Here is a 24,159-nt window from a genome sequence, read left to right on the forward strand (position 1 = left end):
TGAGCTGGTTATGAGCTGGTTATTAGCCGATTATCAACTGGTTATCAGCTGGTTATTAGCCAGTTATCAACTGGTTATCAGCTGGTTATCAACTGGTTATCAGCTGGTTATCAGCTGGTTATTAGCTGGTTATCAGCCAGTTATCAGCTGGTTATCAGCTGGTTATTAGCTGGTTATTAGCTGGTTATCAGCTGGTTATTAGCTGGTTATCAGCCGGTTATCAGCTGGTTATCAGCTGGTTATTAGCTGGTTATCAGCCGGTTATCAGCTGGTTATCAGCTGGTTATCAGCCGGTTATCAGCTGGTTATGAGCTGGTTATCAGCTGGTTATTAGCCGATTATCAACTGGTTATCAGCTGGTTATTAGCCAGTTATCAACTGGTTATCAGCTGGTTATCAACTGGTTATCAGCTGGTTATTAGCCGGTTATCAACTAGTTATCAGCCAGTTATCAACTGGTTATTAGCCGGTTATCAACTAGTTATCAGCCGGTTATCAACTGGTTATCAGTTAGTTATCAACTGGTTATCAGCCAGTTATCAACTGGTTATCAGTTGGTTATCAACTGGTTATCAGCCGGTTATCAGCTGGTTATCATCTGGTTATTAGCCAGTTATCAACTGGTTATCAGCCGGTTATCATCTGGTTATTAGCCAGTTATCAACTGGTTATCAGTTGGTTATCAGCTGGTTATTAGCGGTTTATCAGCCAATTGTCACTTGGTTATCAGACAGTTAACACACCTGGTTCTGCTGCAGCTTTTAACTAGTTGTTATAAGCATCCCTATCATCTTTAGCTAAAGAAAATACGGAAATATTGTGGGATAAAAACAAATTGTATTAGATAAAATAAACGAAAAAATATACAGAGAAACTCATTTACATGAAATAAATATTTTTCAAAAGACATAAATATAGACAAAAATAAATAAATAAATAAATTATATTTGTACATGTATTCTTTCTTTTATAGTTTTTTCCACATTTTATATTTATTTATTCTTTATTATATATTATATTTTATTTACTTAGTATTCTTATTTGCTGTTGAAGGTGTATATATATATATATATATATATATATATATATATATATATATATATACACACATACTTTATGCAATGTGTTTAATTACAGAATGATGCTTTGCTGGTGTTCTGGTGGAGTAGCTTAAAATATGAGTCCTCTTTGTGTCACACTGAAGCCAGAACTAGACCACATCCAGTCTGCTGCTTGGTTAATGTGGACCGAGCCGGTGGCAGTCTCTGGGACCAGGTGTTATCTGAATATAAAAACAGGATGCTGACTGCAGCAGTATAAATATGAAGGCAAATCTTTGTGCCTGTAATGACTGTCCCAAGTTAGAAGTTAAAAAGATGTTGGAATACAAACACAAGTCTGCGTTTCAAAAGTAAATCATTGCCAAGTCTTTGGTGACAGTTGATGGAAGATTCTGTGGTTGGGGTCACTGGTTAAGCTGCAGAGAAGTTGGACCTGATGGAGTCCTCTCGTAGCTGGCGGTGCTTCCTGGACTCTCGCTCTTCCCCATGTGTCCGACGCTGAATGGTGATCCTGTAATTCTTCCTGCAGAAGAATAGGCCGTGTCACATTTTTACATCCTGAATTTTTCTACCATCGTTCAGTTTCATTCTCCACCACTCATTCATCATTACTGTCTATTATCCATCCCTGAATCATGCAGCTACAGGCTTAGACTGCTGAGGGACATCCCATAATGCAATGTGCTCTTCCTTCCCTTTCATCTCCCTGCTCTTTGTTATCCGTGTAGAAACTTCTGACAGTATTGTTTATTTTATATTTGCTGCCTCTGCAGGTTCTTTTAAAGATATTTCTTACTGTTGTTATGCTGATGATGTTCAGCTTTTTATTTCTTTTAAACTCAAGATGTTTTTAAGATTCAGATCTTGCTTGGGTGTTTGGATGCTGTCAGGATCTGAATGAATGACAACTTTCTTTAACTTAATGATGTAAAAACTGAGGTCCTTGTTTGTGCCCCTGATAGATTTTTCCTGTAGATAGCTTGAGCAAAAATTCTCTTAACCATCCATGTTGTTCAGAACGCTGCTGGAAGGCTGATAATAAAATCCTCCAAATTCACCCATGTCACTCCACTACTGATCCAGCTGTACTGGCTTCCCATTCATTTTAAAATTCTGGTTTTAACATATCGAGCCCTTCGCGACCATTGTCATTCAGCGTCATTATTCACCATCCTTTCCATCCACCATTATTATTTCTCACTGGTGAGACTAATTCAGTTCTTTCCTTCTTCTTATATAAAACCTCTGAACTGTGTTGCAGTGATTCATCACCTTTTAAAATCAGCCTCGATTTAATTTCTGACTTATTGGATCTTTCTTTCTTCAGCTTTGAGCCCAAAGGTTTCCTCCTGATCTGGATCCGAAAACTGAGCATGCTCACTGTATCTGCACATTTCAGATGAACATTTTACACGTGACGGCTGTACTCAATGACTTGGACTGCTGGCAAAGGAAGAAGGCAGAGGTCCCGGCTGTTAAATTTCCTTTAAATCATAATAACAATCAGCTGTAGGAGGATAACTGTAATATTTTGTAGTAAAATGTCTTGAATAAAAGGTGTCCAGGTGATGGCTGAGCCAGCAAACTGTTAATGTTACCTGAAGAAGTAGAACGCTATGAGCATGGCAGCTCCCAGAACAGCTCCCACTCCGACTCCAGTCAGGGCCGAGACTCCTAGTTCACCTGGACGACACAAAACGTCGGCTGAAAACAAAAGTGTGCAATAAAAGTCAAGCTGTCTCTCAGATGTGTTGGACATATTTACAGGATTTCTCTGGTTTGTCTGGAAGATCTGGTTGAGCTTCATGTCGACCTTTCAGAGTGAAACGGTCCGGGTTGAAGCCCGGCTGCAACTGGAAGCTTCCGCTCGCTCCGAAGAAGTTGGCCACCACCTATCAATGACAACAACACAGCACCATCAAGCCCCTTAACCATCCAACCCGCAGGACGGATGCTGGTCTCACATGGCTTACCTCGTAGGTTCCTGCTTCAACATCAGTCATGGCCATCACAGAGAAATCTCCATCTCTGTCTCCATTGGTATCCATGGACACCTGACCAGCAATTCCTGTCCATCACCACAGAAAATGACAATGTCATTTACGCTGGAGGAGAAGATCTTAGCTGTTCCATTCTACTTCAAGACTCCAGGTCCGGTCCGGTTCGTGCCTACTTCGAAAGAAAGGAAGTATGGGAACTTTATGGTTCAACATGATGAAGAAAAAAATTCTTCATCATCTGTTTTCAGGAGCCTTGACAAGTGTAATGGAGTTTTTATAGTTCTCTAAAAATCACTAAGGCACCTGCAACTGATCCAAAAGCAGCTGCTCCCGTCCTCACAAAGACCAGAAAAAGTTCTGGTTCTGGTCCAAATGCCAGTTTCACAACATATTTCACGTCTGGTTTACTACGTATTCTGGAGACAACACAAATCTTACGACATTCTATAGATAACGCCGGTTTTACAACACATTTTATGAGGGGGGTCAAATTATCGCATTAATTGTGATTAATTTATTACAGTCATATCTAGCATGTTATGTGTTTTAATCACGTTAATCTCATTTTTAATCTATAACTTTACTTTTTTTTGGAAGAGTTTTATGAGAGTTGTTGGTCCAATTAATGAGAAATTTATATTTCAAAAACGGCCCACTTGCAACATTGATAAACATAGAGTGATATACCTTCTTTGTAAGAAGTTTGCTTACCACCGAAGTAGCTCAAGTTTATACTATCCACATTCCATATCAACATAAAGCACCCAGATGCTAGTGCAACTACAGCTAATGTTAGCAGCGAAGACGTTAGCAATTTGGGGAGTGATAGCAAAGCTTTTAACCAAATTAAACTTGAGGGGAACACCCCGCAGATGAGCAAGTCTGCGACTGACAGGATGACAAGTGCCAAGTGGATCGTGATGAACTGCAAGGTGGTAAACGGTGGAAGACAAGGGGTTAACAGAGGTGTTGCAAACTGTGCCCAATGACCCATCATTCAAGCCACTGGGCTGGACTACATTGATGGGCAAAATCAGCAAGATGTACAACAGCAACAAGAAAAACAAACTTGAGATTTTGGTGCAGGATTTGCCCAACTATTGTCAAGTTTTTCCTTAATTTGTGCTGCTTCCCCATCACAGTGGGGAAGCAGCACTTATCAAAAGGGATGGATAAGTCTACGCAGTACTCATCAGCTGGATTTCCTCAACAACCAAACTCTTTTCTTCTCTAGCTTCCATTTATTCTTCCAAAGTTTCATGTTGTTACTTGAATGGTTGTAAAAATCTTTAAACAAACGCACAGAAATAGAAAGAAACTACAAATCCAGTGCATGCTTTTTTAATACTTCACATGGACTGTAATTCTTAGTTCTTGGTAAATGCATTGAGGAGATTAGTGACTGGATGTGTGGAACTTTGTTCAGTTTCACAAAAACTAAACTTAGCCAAAGAGAAACGATTAAAGGTCACCACAAAGCTTCAGTCTATACACCTAAAAACCACCAACCAGACCAGAAATCTGGTCTAGTGATGGACTCAGGGTCTAGTGATGGACTCAGACCTAAAAACCACCAACAGACCAGAAATCTGGTCTAGTGATGGACTCAGACCTAAAAACCACCAACCAGGCCAGAAATCTGGGTGTAGTGATGGACTCAGACCTAAACTTTGAGAACCACATGAAGGGAACCACAAAGTCAGCCTACTATCAGCTTAAGAACATATCAAGGGTAAAAGATCTGATGTCTCAGCAGGACCTGGAAAAACTAGTCCAGCTTCCATCTTTAGTCGGCTTGATTATTGTAACAGTGTTTTTACAGGTTCTACCTAAAACATCAGTCAGACACCTGCAGCTGATCCAGAACTCTGCTGCTCCAGTCCTCACTAAGACCAAGAAAGTGGACCACATCAGTCCAGCTCTGAGGTCTTTACACTGGCTGCCGGTCCGTCAGAGGTTAGACTTTAAAGTTCTGCTGCTGGTCTAGAAAGCTCTGAATGGTTTAAGACCAACATACATCAGAGACCTCTTGACCCAGTATGAACCTACCAGAACCCTCAGGTCATCTGGATCCAGGTTCTTATCAGTTCCAGTGTCAGAACCAGACATGGAGAAGCTGCATTCTAAATATTCACCCACAGCAACATTTAAGTTTTGGCTCATAACTTCAGCTACGTTTTATTTTGACACTAAACTGTTTAAACTATTTATTTAATGCTCCAGATCTGTTAATTTTTAACTTTAGACTTAAACAAACTCCACAGTTAAAATCACACCACAAATACAGCATTTGAAGAAGTAAAAACTTCAACTGTCATAATAAATCAGTTAATAAACAGCCCAATCATCAGCCATCCCCACAGTAACAGATGAAGAGGTAGAAACAACACACAGGAATGAAATCAGCCACACTCTCAGAGAGACCGGCCCATTGGCTAAGCTAACACTAGCACGCTGGACGCAAACAATCCGAGAGCAATCAAGTCCCATTCATGTGTTTTTCTGTTGGCAGGATGGAGCTTGAAAGCACCTGCACCACCAGAGGAGCCATTATGATGATGTCAGTGTATCCCAGTGCGCCTCGTCTGCCGAAATGTGAAGCTACCGATGCTGATTTTAAGTATGTGGACTAGAAAGAGCATGTCGTAAGGTCCGTCGGAGTAGCCCCAAAGAGCTCGAGCTGATCTGACAACCACCACTGCGTTTTAGAGACAGCTCAGGTTCAGAGAACACACAGCAGTGGGAGAATGTCACAAGGTGGTTCATTTTAGGTTTTTCTAGTATGGCATGTTTTACTGGTTTTACTTTGTTTTATTTTGAATTTAGTTGCATGTTTTTTGAAGTTGTACTGTGATAATTACGTTTCCTGATGCACCTGTGACCATGACTGGAGTATTAGTTGCAGGTGTTGGGCTATTGAGTGACGGCTCAGATAGCCAATGAGACTCAAGAGGTTTGGAGCGATGAGCTAGTGTGCAGCAGGAAGAGGAGGGGCTTATGTTGTCACCAACAGATTTATGGGGAGAAGTCGGAGGATTTGCAGCCGGTGCCTGAGGAGGATGCAAGAGGGCGGAGCGTCCAAGAGCGTCTGAGAGTCAGCTGGCATGACAACAGCAGCGGTGATCCCAGGGACGCATCCAACTCCCAGGCAGAGGGTGCCGGAGCCTGGTGCCGGAAAGAGCAACAGCAGCAGCAGCCACTGCAGTGGGAAAAGTACTGCACGCTGTGGACGGGCTGGGTAGAGACTCTGCCCAGAATTGAGTACCGCTGCTCAGCGCACTGTGTTGCTTACTCTAAGTAAGAGAGCCAGATTCTGCCATCAGCTCACGTAGCAGAGCCAGGGCGAGCCATCAGATGGTTGATCCTCCGAGCCCAGTGTGGACACGCGACCGAGGACTGTATTGATTTATCTAGCCATTGTGGAACCTTTTGGACTCTCCTTTCAATATTTCAAAAAGATTTGTTTTGCATGGGGTAATAATTTTCTTAACAATAAAAGAAAATAGAAAATCTTTTGCACCAATAAAATTTGGTTGAACTAATTTTGCCTCCCCTTGTTGTGACAGCGTTGTTCTCTACTCTGTTCTTTTAACCTAACGTTTGTTTTTAATTACAAGTGGTGGGACCCAGCAAAGGGTCTTCTAACATTCAAGATGTCCACCTCACCGGCTGCCTCTGCTTGTCCAAGATGTCTCCAGCTCTGCACAGGAGCCACATTAGCCGATCGTTTCATGGTAACGACGACTACACTGAGTCTGCTGTAGAGCTGGGCGAATCGAATTTTAACCTCATTTACGATCTGGGTTTTCAATGATCATAAAAATTAAACAATCCAATTATTTTGTCCTTGTCAGTTTTCTCTTATGCTGTTTTCTGTTGCAAATCGAGTGCCACTGGGATTGCAGCGCTCTACTGCAGACCCCTCCCACTGCTGCAGACTCCTCCCACTGCTGCAGACCCCTCCCACTGCTGCAGACCCCTCCCACTGCTGCAGGCCCCTCCCACTGCTGCAGACTCCTCCCACTGCTGCAGACCCCTCCCACTGCTGCAGACTCCTCCCACAGCTGTAGACTCCTCCCGCTGCTGCAGACTCCTCCCACTGCTGCAGACTCCTCCCACTGCCCCGGCTGCTTTGTTTTTATTCAACTCGAGTTGCAAACACCTCGCCAGTTACGGACTGGACACACGGGAGGCAACGTCGCTCCTTCTCCATCATTTTCTATGGAATTTGCGCAATGAGTCGAAAATGGCTGTCCTCCAGCCAAGCGACAGGCGACATTCATGCATGTGAAACATTGCGCTCGTTCATGTAGACGTGCACACAGGGCGAAGCGACACAAGAAAATAGAAAAATGTTCCATTTTTGTAAGTTGTGACTAAATAATCCATCCCTCAAAAATACAACTTGCCTAATAATTCTGCACACCCTGTATGTTGCTATAACTGGAGATCACTGGTTCTCAGCTGGCAACCACAGCTATTTGGGGGTGACCGGACACTTTACTGATGGTGAGTGGAACCTCAACTGACTGTGATGAATACAGAAACCACCACTATGCTGATAGATGGGCCCAATAGTGCCTTGAGGTGGCAAATGACGGGAATTAAAAACAAGGTATCCACCCTTCATATCAGAGCCCTTCATCCGAGCACATCGCCTGCAATGTGGCCCATTATGGTCTGCCTCCACAGCGGGGGGTTTGCCGGGGGATCAGCAAAGTGCCGTAAAATTGTTGGCCACTTCAAACAAAGCAAGTACCACAGAACTTCACCAGAAACAAGTAGCACTTGGAAAAAAGAGCCAGCATCTTAAACAAGATGTACCAACCAGGTGGAATTCAACACTTGCACTGGTCTCACGCCTCCTGGGTCCAGGCTACGTCGGACCAACAGAACAAGCACAGATTGGTCTGAACCATGCAGGTAAGCCAAAAGAGCACCTGTCCACGTTAATGAAATAAACTACCATCACGTGTAATCCAAAAAGGAATGAACATTCAGTAGTTACTTTTAAGGACAGTAAATTTTAAATCAGTTGCACTTTAATACGTTTCCGGTTGAGTGAACGCTGGCGTGTCTGTCGCCGCTGCTCACCGTAAATTTAAATTTAGATAAAGCAAAATGTTGTTTGGACAGCAGTGGATGGTGCTATTTGTCGGCAACTACGAAATTATCGGTTTTCATGTGAGACCAACACTGGCTTTCTGTAGGCAACCCTACCTGTGGCTAACTGTTCGATGAATTCTTACCTGGGCCCTGTGGCTCGCTTGTTTTCCTTCCTGACAAGCGATGTGGATTCTCCAGACCAAACGCTGGTTTGCAGTCGGCTGGCTCCTTGTGTCTCTTGTCCACCTGCAAGCAGGTGAACTCCTCCAGTATCCTGCTGCTGAACTTTTAAAACTTCGGTGCCACATCTGCACTCCACCTCCATCTCCACATCCACCCGGACATCGCCTTTCAGCCCCGTCGGAGATACATTAACCATGGATAAAATCAACTTAGTCCACTACTCGCCATCACACCCGTAATGCTGGCTGGGTGTTAATCCCAGTGTCCTGGCAGATGACTTTGTCAGCTCCGCCGGGGTTCGGCGTGGGCCGGGCAGAGGTCTCACCATGTGCCTCGGAGTGGGCCGGGCGGAGGTCTCACCATGTGCCTCGGAGTGGGCCGGGCAGAGGTCTCACCATGTGCCTCGGAGTGGGCCGGGCGGAGGTCTCGCCATGTGCCTCGGAGTGGGCCGGGCGGAGGTCTCGCCATGTTACACCGCGGCGTTGGAGCCTGCTGCTCCCGTGTTCTCCTCCTTCCAGAACTCTGCCTCACTGCTGCCTGGACCCTCTCCTACGACTGTTCTACCATCTACCGTCCTCTAAAACATAACAAGGACTTTTTAAATAACTTCTCCAATCTCCTGACACTTTTCTCATCTCTAACTTCAAACACAATTATTCTTGGTAACTTTATTATTCATATGGACAATAACATAATGCTCTCTCCAGAGACTTTTCATCTTGTCTAGAAAGTTTTGGTCTGCAGCAACACATTAATTTCCAACTCGCTGTAAAGGTCATATCCTGGATTTAGTCTGCTGTTCTGGTACAACTCCCATCGACTGTAAACCTCATACGCTGCCGTACACTGACCATAGCCTCATTACTTTCAATGTCAACCTCCTTCTGTCCAGAATCTTTCTCCCCCCGGACCATCGCATTCCGTAGAGTTAAGGACATCAACATTGAGACTTTTTCTTCTGAAATTATCAATTTTCCCAGTCCACATGCCAACTGCTCACCTAGTGACCTGGTTTCCCACTATAACAACAATCTCCATACTCTTCTAAATACTCATGCTCCACTGAAAACCAGATCCGTCTCTTTCACCAGCTCAGCTCCATGATTCACTCCTGCCCTCCGTCAGCTCAAATCCCAAGGACGACAACTGGAACGACTCTATAACAAAACTGGACCCACTATACGCAAAGAAATGTACAATAATCATGTAATGCTATACAAGGACAGTCTCCTTTTAACTAAATCTGCTTATTACTCTGGTGTCATTCAGTCCAATCAACACAACTCCAGAACTCTCTTCTCTCTCCTCACCAATATTACAAAGCTGCCTGACTCTCTTCCCACCACATGCAATCCACTGACTTCTGTAACTCACTCATGTCTTTCTTTGTCTCCAAAATCTCCGACATTCACCAACATCTGGCCTCATGGGGAGCTGCAGTCTCTGGAGTGGACTTCACCGCTCCCTACTCATCCCCCATAACCACATTCTCCAGTTTTATTCTCCCCTCTGTCCAAGCCATCTCTGAATCTATCCTCAAATCCAAACCCTCTACCAGTCAGCTCGATCCAATCCCTACAGCTCTTGTTAAAACCTGCCTCTCCCCACTTTTCCCCCTCATCACCAACATCATTCACTCCTCCCTAATCTCTGGAACTGTCCCTCTTGCACTTAAAACCGCTACAGTTACACCTATCTTAAAAAAACCTGGCTTGGACCCCACTAATTTCAATAACCTTCGTCCAATTTCCAATTTACCCTTCATTTCCAAAATCCTCGAAAGTCTGCTGCTTCTCAACTTCATAACCACCTTATCACCAACAATATTTATGAGCAGCTTCAATCCGGTTTCCGTCCCCTTCACAGTACTGAAACAGCACTCCTCAAAATCTCCAACGACCTTCTCATAGCTTCAGATTCAGGTTTACTATCCATTCTCATCCTTCTTGACCTCACCGCAGCATTCAACACCATCTCCCACAGCATTCTCCTTGATAGACTATCATCCATCACTCACATTCCTCTCACCTGGTTCACTTCTTACCTTTCTGGCCGCACACAATTCATTCAACTGAAATCCCATGAATCAAACTCTGCCCTGTCTCTGCTGGTGTGCCCTCGGGCTCAGTCCTGGGGCCCCTCCTTTTCATTATCTATATTCTTCCACTTGGTTACATCCTTTGCAGACACAATATTAATTTTCATTGTTACGCAGACGACACCCAGCTCTACCTCTCTACCAAACCATCCTCTTCACTTCCACCAACCTCCCTCATCCCCTGTCTACAAGAAATTCATTCTTGGTTTTCATCCAACTTCCTCAAACTCAACAGTTCTAAAACAGAAGTCCTCCTGGTAGCACGCCCCACACTCTCTCCAAATCTAACAGTTATCCAATTTCCATAAACAACTCACCTGTCCTTCCCTCCCCTCAGGTAAAGAGTCTGGGTGTCGTCCTCTACAGCACTCTTTCCTTTCCCTCCCACATTAACAGCATCACCCGGTCTGCATATTTTCACTTGAGAAACATTTCTTGTCTCCGTCCCTCTCTCACCGCCCACACCACTGCCATCCTCGTCCACATCTTGTTACCTCCTGGATTGACTATTGCAACTCTCTTCTCTTCGGTCTCCCTAATAAATCCCTTCAGAAGCTGCAGCTCCTCCAAAACTCTGCAGCACGCATCATTACATGGACCCCTACTACTCACCACATCACCCCATCTTACAACAACTTCACTGGCTCCCCGTAAAACAAAGAATTAACTTTAAAATTCTCCTCATTACATTCAAAGCACTCCACAATCTGGCCCCTCCATATCCTGCACGTTGCCACTCCGATCCGTTCACTTCGCTCCTCCTCTTCTCTCCAGCTTCTTGTCCCCCCGTCTCGTCACTATGAGGAGCCGAGCATTCAGCCTCTCTGCTCCCCATCTCTGGAACTCTCGTCCCCCTAATATGGGAAGCTGACTGTTGTCTGTCACCCCGCTGCACCTCTCAGACCACTTCCTGGTTAAATTCTCTGTCTTCCTTCCTCATGTCACCCAAGTGGCTCCAAAAATGGCGTCCTACCGCAGAAACCTGAGATCCCTCAGACCTACACAGCTGTCTGGTGAGGTTTACTCCACCCTCCCTTCCCAGCAGACTTCTCCTTACTGTCTGTTAATGAGGCTACAGAAACACTCTGCTCCTCTCTCGCCTCCTCTCTGGACAAATTCTGTCCTCTAGTGTCAAAACCAGCCAGACAAAACCCTCCCAGTCCATGGCTCACAGAGGTTCAGAGGGAGCACAGAGCCGGACTCAGGGCTGCAGAAAGAAAGTGGCGCAAATCAAAAGAACACACTGACTTGTCTGAGTAGCAGCAAAAACTTGAAACTTTCACATCCAGCCTAAAGGCAGCCAAGAAAACCTTTTATCAGAACAAGATCCGCAATGCTCCCAACACACGACATGTTCATGGTGTTTAACTCTCTTCTATCTCCACCACCTGCTCAGCCTCCCACTGTGCTGACTGCAGAAATGTTTGCTTCCTACTTCACTGAAAAGGTCGCTACCATCAGTAACCAATTCACTGAGCCTGACCAACTCAGCCTTACCAAACCAGCTACTGGTGCCTCACTCTGCTCCTTCCGCTCTCTAAATTCTATTCTATTCTATTCTACAGTCACTTAGCAGACGCTTTTATCCAAATCGACTTACATTTGAGAGTAAGAACAACACAAGCATGAATTCAAACAAAAATGAGGACCAAGTCTCTAAACTTCTAGTCAGCTCAAAACCCACGACCTGTCCCCTTGATCCTGTTCCCTCTGACATCCTGCAGAGCATTTTACCTACAATCAAACCTGCAGTAACCCATATTATCACCTCCTCTCTTAAATCCGGTGTCTTTCCTTCTGCCTTCATGCAAGCTCGGGTTACCCGCTGCTGAAGAAACCCACACTCAACCCAGCCCAGGTTGGAAACTACAGGCCGGTCTCACTGCTTCCATTCATGTCTAAATTACTAGAGCTTCAGTCTTCAGTCAGGTCTCACAGTTCCTCCGAGACAACAACCTGTTAGATCCATATCAGTCTGGCTATAGGCAAGGCCGCTCTACTGAAACTGCTCTCCTGTCAGTTACTGATTCCCTACGGGTTGCCAGATCCGCTGGTCAATCCTCAGTCCTTATACTGCTGGACCTGTCTGCTGCCTTTGACACGGTCAACCATCATATACTGTTCTCCACACTCTCGGAGCTTGGCATCTCAGGATCTGTCCTCTCGTGGTTTATGTCCTACCTCACAGGAAGATCCTTCAAAGTATCTTGGTGAGGGGGCGTGTCCAGATCACATGGGCTGACAACAGGGGTGCCTCAGGGCTTGGTGCTTGGCCCTCTTCTCTTTTCACTATACACCTCCTCACTCGATGCATCATTAGCTCTCATGGTTTCTCCTACCACTGCTATGCAGATGACACTCAGCTTTTCCTTTCTTTCCCACCTGACGACACAACGTCTAAATGTGAATATCAGCATGTTGCTGATATCTCCACATGGATGAAGGATCGCCACCTTCAGCTAAATCTGTCCAAGACCGAGCTTATTGTCTTTCCAGCCAATCCTTCCTTACCGCCACAGATAAGCGTGCAGCTTGACTCCATCACGCTTGTGCCTACGTCTTCTAGCAGGAATCTTGGTGTCATGGTAGACAACCAGCTGACCTTTAAGGACCATGTTGCCTCAGTTGCTCGGTCTTGCCGATTTGCTCTCTACAACATCAGGAGGATCAGACACTACCTGACTGATCACACGGCCCAGCTCCTGGTCCAGGCTCTGGTCATTTCACGCATTGACTACTGCAGTTCCTTACTGGCTGGCCTGCCTGCATGCTCAGTTAAACCTGTGCAGATGATCCAGAACGTAGCAGCACGTCTGGTCTTCAACCAGCCCAAAAGAGCTCATGTCACTCCGCTGCTAATCGCTCTCCACTGGCTTCCAGTTGCAGCGCATCAGATTCAAAGCTCTGCTTCAGGCTTACAAAACAATAACCCAAACGGCTCCGGTCTACCTCCACTCCTTAATCCAGAGCTACACTCCCTCTCCACAGTTACGCTCTGCGAGTGAAAGACGCCTAGTGCTCCCACCACAAGGTGGCGCCACATCAGTAGCTAGACTCTTCTCCTCTGTTGTTCCCCGGTGGTGGAACCATCTACCAAACTCCGTCCGATCCGCAGAGTCCTTATCCACTTTTAAAAGCAAGCTAAAGACTCAGTTGTTTAAGGAGCATTTCCACACTTAGCTTAACTCTTCTACTCAGAATGAGGTAGAAAGATTTGTCCAGCTCTTTGGCTCAACCAAGTACTGAAGAAGCTGCTGCACTTATGCCCAAGATGATGCTGTTTGACTACAAAAAACTAAAAAAAAAAATTCTTGCTTGTGTTCTTTCTCTCAAATGTAAGTCGCTTTGGATAAAAGCGTCTGCTAAATGACTGTAGAATAGAATAGAATAGAATATCCGTACCATACACTCTCTTCCACTATTCAAATCACAACTCAAAACACATTTGTTCAGACAGTCCTACGTCGTCGAGTCACACACTCACCATCTTTTTGTCCTCTGCTCCGTTTGGTTTTGTACTCGTTTTTAACCATTTTCATGTTCTTTTGTACAGTATCTTTGGGTGTTTTGAAAGGCGCTTTTAAATAAAATGTATTATTATTATTATTTAATTTAAATGTCAAGCTAAGTTTACTTCTGCAGGTACGTGACTTTGCTGCACGGCAAGCTGATGCAGCGAGACATGGCTCAAGGCGGAAACAGCCCGGATCCATGTTTTAAGCATTTTAAATGTCTCCCAAGAGAAAAGAGGGAATGGGTAAATTTGTTAACTTACAACACTTTATATGGACATGATGTTTTATTTTTTTTCTAATTATTTGAACACTGACAACAGAGCACAGCAATATCCGACCGAGTTGGTGGAAAGCAAAGGTTGTAAATGGCTGGTACTGCATCTGTTCAAGTCCGGTAAAAAGACACTTTTTATTTTTATATCCATCTTTTGATCTGCCACAATAATGGAATGACTTTAAATGAAAATACCTCAAGTTGAGGGCTTTTCTTATCAATTCTAGGTGAGATTAAATAAGAGATTAATTAGATTAATTACAAATCATAATTAATGAATTTCTTGACAGCACTACGCTCTATAGATAATGCCGGTTTTACAGGATATCACACAGATGACGCCTATTTTACAATGTTTTCTACAATCGGTAGGGCAGGGCTGCACTTTTCTAGAAATAGTCCAAACATTTCATATAACTGAAATATGAAACTGACCATGTAATTTATAGTGTTTTACCTTCAAATGTTCGGTTCCTCATGCGGGAGGTGACCTCCGTCCCGTTCTTCTTACTGTAGCCGCTCTTCATGGCATCGTGTAAGGCCAGGGCGTACAGCAGCAGGGCGTCATGGAAGCCCTCAACAAACATGTTCACCTGACAGGAAACACCGGCGTTAAGAAGAGATTCTCTCTTTTATGGTAAAATAAAGATCTGGCTCCTCAGCAGGACTAGTTTCTGCAGATGTGCGTTGATTTCTGACCACCTGTGAACACCTGGATCAGGCTGACTTTCATTACACCAACCTGTTATTTGACCAGTGCCCGCTGCCGCTAGGTAGGTGCGATGAAATGTAGAATTTAGTGTTTTCTCATATTTAATTAACTTTCATCTGCAAAGTTTTATTGTTTTACTCATACAGTGATATCCATAATTTCCTTGTCACATTTCATCCAGAGCAGTGCAGATGGAGGAAACATCCTCCGTCAGACTCACCATGCTAACATAAACCACAGCTTAATAAGCTAACATGAACCTAACAGTGAGGTCTGTTGTTTCGCAAACAGCTTCATGGTGTATAGCTGCTAATGCGTCTGTTTTACCAACACCATCCACTCCCTTTATGGTGGCATGGCTCAGTGGGTAGAGCGGTCATCCTGTAGCCCAAGGGTTGCCGGTTCGATCCCGGCCCATTGAGCTCATGTCGAGGTGTCGAGCAAGACACCGAACCCTTAATTGCTCCTGATGGGTTGTGGTTAGCCCCTTCATGGCAGCTTCCACCATCAGTGTGTGAATGTGTGTGTGAATGGGTGAATGTGACATATATGTAAAGGCTTTGTATAAAAGCGTTATATAAGTACAGACCATTTACCCTTCAGTCTTCGCTGTTTCATTAACTTAGAATGTTGCAGTATAATCGATTTAATTCTCTGTTACTGTTTGTTGCTGGAAGAAGTAAATCAAGTACATAAATTAAAAAAATCACTTATTATTCTACTGGAGTGAAATTAGAAGGTTGCCAAAGTTTGTTTTAAGTTAAGAGCAGCAACTTTTCCATGTCAGCATTCGTTCATCTCCACCTCAAGGTCTGTAGAAGACTTAATTATGTACTCTGTATGACAGTGGTCAGCAACTGGTGGCCCGCGGGCCAAAACTGGCCAGCTGCCAAAAATGTATGGCCTGCCAGATTACATAGATTTGAATTAAAAAAAACTAATTGCAAGAGTTATGTGTCAATGTGAAGAGACATGGTGATGTTTACAGCGCTGTGTTAAAAGAACAGCGTGGCCCCTTTAAGAGCTGGAGAGGAGGAGACGCACAGCACAGGAGTCAGAGCGGTGGTGGGGGAGGGGGGACAGCGGAGGAAGGAAGTTGCTGTGAGGAACTTCCTGTTTAGCTGTGAATATTTTGCTACCAGCTCTGCTAGTTCCAGCAGAGTCCTGTGTCTGCTTCACTACTACTGGGTAAAGCTAGCTTCAGGCTTAGCTCTAAAGAGACCCTCCTCAATCTGAGGTTCAACTATCCAATGGTCTCTGCCCCCAGGATCCCAGAAAAGACCTTACCAGGGAGGCTAAGGAGTGTGATCCCCCTGTAGTTGGACCACACCCTCCGTTCCCCCTTTTTGAAGGGTGGGACCACCACCCCAGTCTGCCAGTCCAGAGGAACTGTCCCCGATGTCCACACGATGCTGAAAAGGTGTGTCAGCCAAGACAGTCCTACAGCATCCAGAGCCTTAAGGACCTCCAGAAGGACCTCATCCACCCCAGAGCCCTGCCACTGAGGAGCTTTTTAACGACCGAGTTCGGGGGTTACCGCCACGACAGGCACCAACAACCTTACGGCCACAGCTGCGGTTGGCCCCCTCATCAATAGAGGCACAGAACACAGCCCACTCGGACTCAATGTCCCCCGCCTCACCCGGAACATGGTTGAAGCTCTGCCACAAATGGGAGTTGCAACTCTTTCTGACAGGGTACTCTGCCAGACGTCCCCAGCAGACCCTCACAACACGCTTGGGTCTGCCAGACCTGACCGGCATCCTCCACCACCATCTGAGCCAACTCACCACCAGGTGGTGATCAGTTGACAGCTCCGCCCCTCTCTTCACCCGAGTGTCCACAACATGCGGCCACAAGTCCGACGACACGACTACAAAGTCGATCATCGAACTGCGGCCTAGAGTGTCCTGGTGCCAAGTGCACATGTGGACACTCTTATGTCTGAACAAGGTGTTCGTTATGGACAGTCCATGACGAGCACAGAAGTCCAACAACAAAACACCACTCTGATTCAGATCAAAGGGCCGTTCCTCCCAATCACGCCCCTCCAGGTTTCGCTGTCATTTCCCACGTGAGCATTGAAGTCCCCCAGCAGAACGAGGGAGACCCCGGAAGGAGTGCTCTCCAACACCCCATCCGAAGACTCCAAAAAGGGTGGGTACTCTGAACTGCTATTTGGTGCATAAGCACAAACAACAGTCAGGACCCGTCCCCCATATGCCCACACCGGCTCGGCGCCTCTCACCAGGAGCAACTCCAGAATGGTCCAGCCCCTCTCAAGGACAGTGGTTCCAGAGCCCAAGCCATGCATCGAGGTGAGTCCAACTATATCTAGCCAGAACCCACCAGAGAGGTGACATTCCACGTCCCTAGAGCTAGCTTCTGCAGCCGAGGATCAGACCGCCGGGGTCCCTGCCTCTGGCAGCCGCCCAGCTCACACTGTACCGACCCTTATTGTCCTTCCTGCAGGTGGTGAGTCCACAGGAGGGCAGGCCCACGTCACCCTATTGGGCTGAACCCAACCGGGCCCCATGGGCAAAAGCCCGGCCACCAGGCGCTTGCCTCCATGCCCTGCTCCCAGCCCTGGCTCCAGAGGGGGGCGCCGGTGACCCATGTCCGGGCAAGGGAAACCTTGATCCATTGATTAGGCTCATTATAGGGGTCGTATGGAGCCGTGGTCTTACGGGGTGATCTCTCACTGTTAGTGGTTGCCTAGGTTACCACCCCAGACAAAATGGACTATTTCCGTATTTCCCAGAGACATGACTGAGTCCTCTCCGACTGCAAAGTTCTATGAGCTGTAAAAACTGATGCGTGATACATACATGTCCACAGTCTCTGCAGTCAGAAAGTCCGCTTCTTTCTATCGACTTCCTCATTTCCACCGAGAAGTTCTCAAACTCGGGTTTGAGTGTCCTCAGCAGAGTGATGGTTTTCAGAGAGGCGAAGGCTCGTCTGGCATCGTCATCATGTTCATCTCCTCTCCTCCACGAGCCGTTACCTGCAGCTCATCAGGAACATCAGTGGCGTTAATGTTGCACAGAAACCGGCTTTTCTGAGTTCAGCTGAAGTTTAATCAACCTTAAGATTCTGGCTGCACAGCTGTTTTGACCCTTTTCTAGATATATCCAAGTACAAAAACAGCTTACAAGTTTACAAACATTAATACTTTTCAGCAGTTTAAATCACTGATAGAAATGTAAATATTTGGGTTAGTTTGTCTAAAAGCAGATTTACCAGATTTATCTGTTTTTATCTTTTAGAACACATCAAAATGGATTCTACACGTCCAATTAGACGTGAATGTCTCTCCACGTGATCCCGGACATGGATCATCAAGTCTTCAGAGAGGTGGATTGATTGTTAGGGCTTCTGGTGCAGCGTGATGTGAACTCACCATAAGCCGACGAGTTGAAAAGTTCAACGTTAAAGAAGACGTGGTTTCCTCCGGTCAGCTGGTTCCGGTTCGCCGCCAGCATCACTTCCCGGATCCGATCTGCCTTCAGGCACATGATCACCACTGCAGCAAAAACACAGCAAACAGCCTTTATTAGATAATAACCAGGACCAGAACCACAACCGGAATCAGATGGCCATCCCTTGTAGCGCCCCCTGGTGGTCTCACAGCTCCGTAATAAAACTAGAGAGAATACCAGAACTTCCTGCATCAGCCTACGATGGTAAAACCAGTTGAATCTGGTAAAATCCAGTAAAAATATCACTCATCAACTTTTCTTCCAAATGAAATGTTGATATTACACAGTGAATGGGTTTAAACTAGAATGAATAATTGACATATGTGGTTTTAATGGAGTCTTTGTGACCACAGAGGTTCCCAGGGGGGTTATCTGACACTACACAAAATATTAATGACATCAAATCAGTTTTTCGACTAATCCTTTACATTTCCAAGACTACTCACCACCAAAGACCAATACCCTGATATTTATGATGTAGGAAATAATCCATGTTTTGTTTTTTTCTACGAATAATGACTGATGATGACATCATGTCTCTGTTTTTATGTATAAAATATGTAATCAATCTGGCATCTAAAGGGTTAAAATAACTTTGATCAGAAGATCTTTGATCCTTGATTTCAAAGTTCTTTAGGAGAAATAGTTTCTTACAAGAAATCCTCCCATGTGTGGAAACAAGCAGGATGCAGGCCAGAAATGAGGGTTGAGCTACTTAAATCCCTCCAATAACTTCATGTGTGAATAACCAGAACACAGCCAACACGAGGAAGGACGTGTCAGAGTTTTTGGTAAATCTGTTTACTTCTCGGTGATTCTGAACAAACAAGCCAACAAACACTGCGCTGAGAGAAGATTCAGAGTCTCTCTGGAACATTCCTCACAGCTCTGTCACTTCAACATACCTCCTGAAATACCCCCCGAGTCAGTGGGACAAACTTCACCTCAGTCCTGCCGGCTCTATAGCAGCCTTTAATTACAAACACTGGGCTGTGTATACTCTGCAGCCGTGCACGAAGCCGCGATCGCAGCCAGCAAGCTTTCTGAAGGTTTACACTGAGGTGGCGATGCTGCCAACAGATCAGCTCAGAAACGTGGAGATTCACTGCTTCAGGAACATGGTGGAGGGGTTTTACATCAGGGAGGAGGATAAGCTTCAGAGGGGAATCCACATCGACAGTGAATGTTTCTTGTTGCTGTCGTCATCTGTTATAGTTGAAACATTAACAGTAGAAACCAGTCACCTCGCAGCCCTGAGCTGCAGAAACAAAGATGGAGAACAGAAGTTCATATCAGACCCTCCCGGGATCGGTGTTGGTATTTAATTGTAGTTTTCTATCTTATTTGTTATTTGTTCAAGATTCCCTTGTTTTAGTAACAAAAACTAAATTCAGGCATTTAGGGGAACGTCGCAGCATGAACCAGGAGGCGACGCAAACACATGGTTTTCACACGGTACAGCAAAGACGAGGGGGGTTGACAGCAGTGTATTTTCACTGATGTTATCGTTAGTTGTACCTGCAAACACGTTAAAACGGCAGTGAACTCATAACAACAGAGAGAATAAGGGGTAGAATTAACCCTTTCATTCCTGAGACCTTTTGCATCATTTATGGTAAAAACTTTGTCCAAAACATGGTTGTAAAGAACCTGATGCTTGTCTTCTGCCCCCTGGTGGAAACGGTGTCATACAACATTGCAGTACAATATTTTGACTTGTCACACGGTACAAACTGTGAATATTACTTTTTTTTTTTTTTTATTTTAAATGGCCTTAAAGCCTATGCTTTGTCATACGTCTTTACAAACGTGTTGGTTCCATATAACATTAAACAACAAAAATATGCAGGTAGAAGTTCACATATGCATCAAAGCACTTATTACACAATAAGTCATTTGTGTCTGATATGGAACAATTCCTTGTGATATGACTTTCAAAATAAACATTATTTTAGGAAATTTGATCTGCAACTGAAAATACATTATTAGTTTTTATTGTAGCTTGAGTGTGATCATTAATAGGCTGTAAATCTGCAGTCAAATCAATAAAAAGTGATCCTCTAAAGTTAAACCTGAAAAAAAGAAGTTGAATAAATTCTAGAAATCTGATTGAATAGAAATAATAAAAGTAAATGCAAACAAATGGATGTGAAGGATGCAGACAGGGTTCATATGAAGCAGCCTTTTTGAAATGCATTTATATTCAGGATCACATGTTTCATTAGAAGATGTTTAAACCTCCAACGTGATCAACGTGACGATCATGGAGCAGCAGTGCAGATTAAATGAATTAATAAGACATCATCTCTGCTAACGGCTGCAGCTGTGATACCATCAAACAACCTGCTGAAATCTAATAACCTACAATCTAATGACCAGGAGCACCAAGAGAACCTCGTCCTCCTCCTCACGGAGCCCAGGAAACTCAGCATAATTAGAAGGTCACCCAGATTTATTAAACATTTGTTTATCAGAGGAGTCAAAGCTTATGTCTTGGTTATTTTTGCATTATTTTTGCGACACAACGCAGTATATATACATATATATATATATATATATATATATATATATATATGATGAAGCGGCTGGATAGCTCAGTCGGCATCAGCAAGACCCATAATGCTACTGCCTAAACACCTCATCATGAGTGCAAGCAAACAGAGAAACATACCAGCTACCAGCTCAGACGTCAGGAACTGAGGACCCAGGGTATTATGGCAAGAAATGGGCTACAGGAACACAAAACAGACGCCACTGGACCCAGGCTGCGAACAAAGCGCTGTTGGAATGCTACTCTCTAGTAACCCTAGTGAGCAGGTCATAACTTTTCCAGATTAATGGGTCCGTCCGAGTCATCATAGCGCTATGCATGATAAGCAGCCGGGAGTCTTCCATGTAACTCCCGATGCATGTAATCATTACGAGCTCCGCTGTCACCCCTTTTACTGGCTGACCACCAACCTGCAGGTGAGGGGACCATACCAAACCGGATCACACAAAGTCCCTCAGCACATGAATGGAGTACAGAAGGACCCTACAGCTCACCAGCCTGGCAAATGTGGCCAACAAGCAATCTGAGTTCGGAAAGGACGCAATCGTTGGAAGTGGGCCACTTCCCCTGGGCTCTGACCGGAAATCCCTGCACATGAACATCACTCGTTCCAACGATCACCCTGATCTGCTGCCCATTTCAAACCTTGTCATATGTCACCATCCTCATCCTTCCATGAGTGTTTTGTGTTGCCATGGTTCCTCCACTAGTGGGCAGTGCTGAGTTCAGAGTTCACTCCTGTGACACTCTCAACATCAGTTTCAGACACCGTTTGGCAGCAGTAATGCGTCGCTTTAAAGTTGTTTCCAACTGCCCAACACACATTAAACACTCCTATATAGTCTTTCTTCAAAAGTATGGGTAACTTCTGCAGTTGTTGTGCTTGTCTTCATTCTTCTGCTTTTTTGTTCAATTCCTGGTTCTCTTGTTTTTTTTTTTCTTTGTTGTTGTCAGTTGTCAGCTCCCCCGGATTAAAACCTAAAAATAGAAATGAAAATTTGGTTCTTCAGTAGTAGATACTTATCAGAAATCCTAGGTTGTCTTTTTTCCAAAGGTCTGGTAACACCTGCGTCTCTAAAGTAGTTTTATTTAGCTGGCTGAGGGAATTTGGCTTGGAACGGCTGCAGACCTCTGCAGTAAACACAGAAACATGTTTAGCTGCTTCCTTCTAAACACAGAAGGAACAATATGTGATGAATATCAGCATCAGGTGAACAGACAGAAAGCAGGATGAGAATCTCACAGCTTCTAGATGGTGAGGAGAGAGAAATATTCACAATATGCACAATAACTTCCATCCATGCACCTTCACTGCTTCATTATCCAGATTTCTGGATATAAATTCTCTAAACTTTCATTCTTAGCTTGACTGTTTAGCTTCACCTCTGCACCTGCAGCCTCTGCTACCGGGAGTTAAGGGTTAACATCTCGTTTCCGGGTTTTAGCTTCAGGTCTGTAGATGTAACTATAAACATGTGTGGTATCCACAGAAAGTCCAGAATCTCAGCTACCAGCTCAGTAAAACCATTTCTATCACCAACAAACACAGTTAAGACAACAATAATTAAAAGAGGAGGTACACAAATTATATAAACACAGATGATGTTTCCCCATGAACACGAACAAACGGCTCCTCTACTGAAAGCTCACATCTCACAGATTCCACAGCTGGAAGTTTCATCTTAATATGACCAAGATTCACCGAACCAGAGGCAGAAGAAGACCCGATTTATGCTGCACGTTTGTAAAAGTCAGAAAACATGTCTTACCTTTGCTGTCTGGCCTCAGAACTTCCACCAGGATAAAACCACATTTAGTTAAAAAAATCTGCATTTCTCCTGACCTTCTGGGAACAGTCTCCCATCCAAAAATCACAATTTTCCACCATCTGCATGAGTTTAGATGGGCAAAGAGAAATGTTGGTTCTTTTCTTCTTTCTTAAGTTCCAGACAGAATACGTCTCTTCATGTTAATAAAGCTGCTCTGTCCTGATTCCATCAGGAGGGTTATCATCATCATCATTATCATCATCATTATTATTATTATTATTATTATTATTATTATCATCATCATGATTATTATTGTAACAGATGGAACATCACGTTGGTTTTCATGGTGGAAATGTGATCTGGGTATTGGGGGTCCTGGGCCCCAGCAGAGCCCTCTGTATAGCAGCGCCCCTGCCAACCGACCACGACCAGAATGATGGATTAATTGATCCCAGTAGAAGGTCTTACCTTCAGAGTCCTGGATGTCGTGGAGGATGTCCTCGGTGTAGAGTGGTTCTTCTTCCGCCACCGCGTGAATCTTAAACAGATGATCCTCCATCAGCTGGTGAATCCCTTCCAAAGTGAAGTAGCAGTTCCGCTCCTGCCTGTCGTCCTCGTACACGAGCAGCGCGCTCTTCCAGTCGAAGCGTGCGAACATCACCTTGAACGTCTCTGCCATCTTCACGTAGGACGGGGCGATCCGGGTCAGGTGGGAGTACTCCGAGTCCTTGATGCCGAAGGCGGTGGCCAAAGCACCTGCCGAGATGACCGGGATCCGCCAGTAGGATGCCAGCCTCACCACCCCCGCAGCCTCGTACTCGCGCACCGGACCGAGGATCAGGTCTGGTTTCTGTCCGCAGGACTGGTCCACTAAGGTCAGCAAGGCACTGTTGGTCCTGTCGGAGTTCTCAAAGTGGATGTTGAAGCGGAACCCGGAGAACTTTCCTCCGTCCTCCTGGAGCGTCTGCTGCGCGTAACGGATCGCTGGAGCGACTCTCGCGCGTGAGAACAGGAAAGAGTTGTTTTGTGGCAGAAACACCAGAACCTCTATCTGTTCGGAGATGGTGCTGGTCAGAACCGGACTGAGGAGCATTAGGGAGAACACCCACAGTGGCATGGTGCCGGAGATCCGGTCTCAGCTCAGATCAAAGTGTTGGAGATGTTCTCCAAGCGCTTCCTCCACTTCCAGCTGCGGCTCCGACCTCCTTCGTGGGCTCCGCGGGTCCAGAACAACTCGCTCTGGCTTTAGGGCTGCAGATCTGCGGGGAAACGTCCTCTGCGCTGGTGCTCCTTCCCACCCGCTCCAAGTCGTTTCTGCTCGGCTCGGAGGTCCTTCCAGCTCCGCCAGCAGCAGCACGCGCGCTGGCTGCAGCCTGGAGTTTTCAAGCATCTTTTCAGGGTCCTTCTGCGT

At 45.1% G+C, this 24,159-nt stretch overlaps 1 protein-coding gene and 1 long non-coding RNA gene across 5 annotated transcripts; both read right to left on the reverse strand.

The window, feature by feature from the left end:
- Positions 1–1,054: 1,054 nt before the first annotated feature.
- On the reverse strand, positions 1,055–24,159 carry npr3 (natriuretic peptide receptor 3). Of its 4 annotated transcripts, none has more exons than XM_041998736.1 (8): positions 23,217–24,159; positions 18,350–18,472; positions 17,778–17,959; positions 14,695–14,830; positions 3,035–3,129; positions 2,875–2,953; positions 2,660–2,765; positions 1,055–1,584 (listed from the first exon to the last, which is right to left on the reverse strand). In XM_041998736.1, exons 1-8 carry the CDS (start codon positions 23,863–23,865, stop codon positions 1,473–1,475), a joined length of 1,482 nt encoding a protein of 493 aa, XP_041854670.1. In that variant the 5' UTR covers positions 23,866–24,159; the 3' UTR covers positions 1,055–1,472. The 4 variants fall into 4 exon arrangements, with proteins under 4 accessions (XP_041854670.1, XP_041854668.1, XP_041854671.1 ...); XM_041998734.1 differs by having other exon boundaries at positions 2,660–2,744; positions 2,827–2,953; positions 23,217–24,157; XM_041998737.1 differs by having other exon boundaries at positions 17,778–17,953; positions 23,217–24,156.
- On the reverse strand, positions 9,547–12,230 carry LOC121648539. The gene is made up of 3 exons (XR_006011993.1): positions 12,217–12,230; positions 10,069–10,072; positions 9,547–9,998 (listed from the first exon to the last, which is right to left on the reverse strand). It is a non-coding gene; the product is annotated as an uncharacterized LOC121648539 (long non-coding RNA).

Source organism: Melanotaenia boesemani, chromosome 11, assembly GCF_017639745.1.
Source record: "Melanotaenia boesemani isolate fMelBoe1 chromosome 11, fMelBoe1.pri, whole genome shotgun sequence".
In the NCBI taxonomy this organism is placed as follows: domain Eukaryota; kingdom Metazoa; phylum Chordata; class Actinopteri; order Atheriniformes; family Melanotaeniidae; genus Melanotaenia; species Melanotaenia boesemani.

Bases quoted from the DNA above. Each gene is read 5' to 3' on its own strand.
- npr3 (XM_041998734.1), bottom strand. From the start codon at position 23,865: ATGCCACTGTGGGTGTTCTCCCTAATGCTCCTCAGTCCGGTTCTGACC. The intron at 14,831-17,777 runs GTATGTATCACG...GTTTCCTGTCAG, and splicing joins ACTGCAGAGACTGTGGACAT to GTGAACATGTTTGTTGAGGG. The intron at 3,130-14,694 runs GTAAAACACTAT...GGTGATGGACAG, and splicing joins GAGGAACCGAACATTTGAAG to GAATTGCTGGTCAGGTGTCC.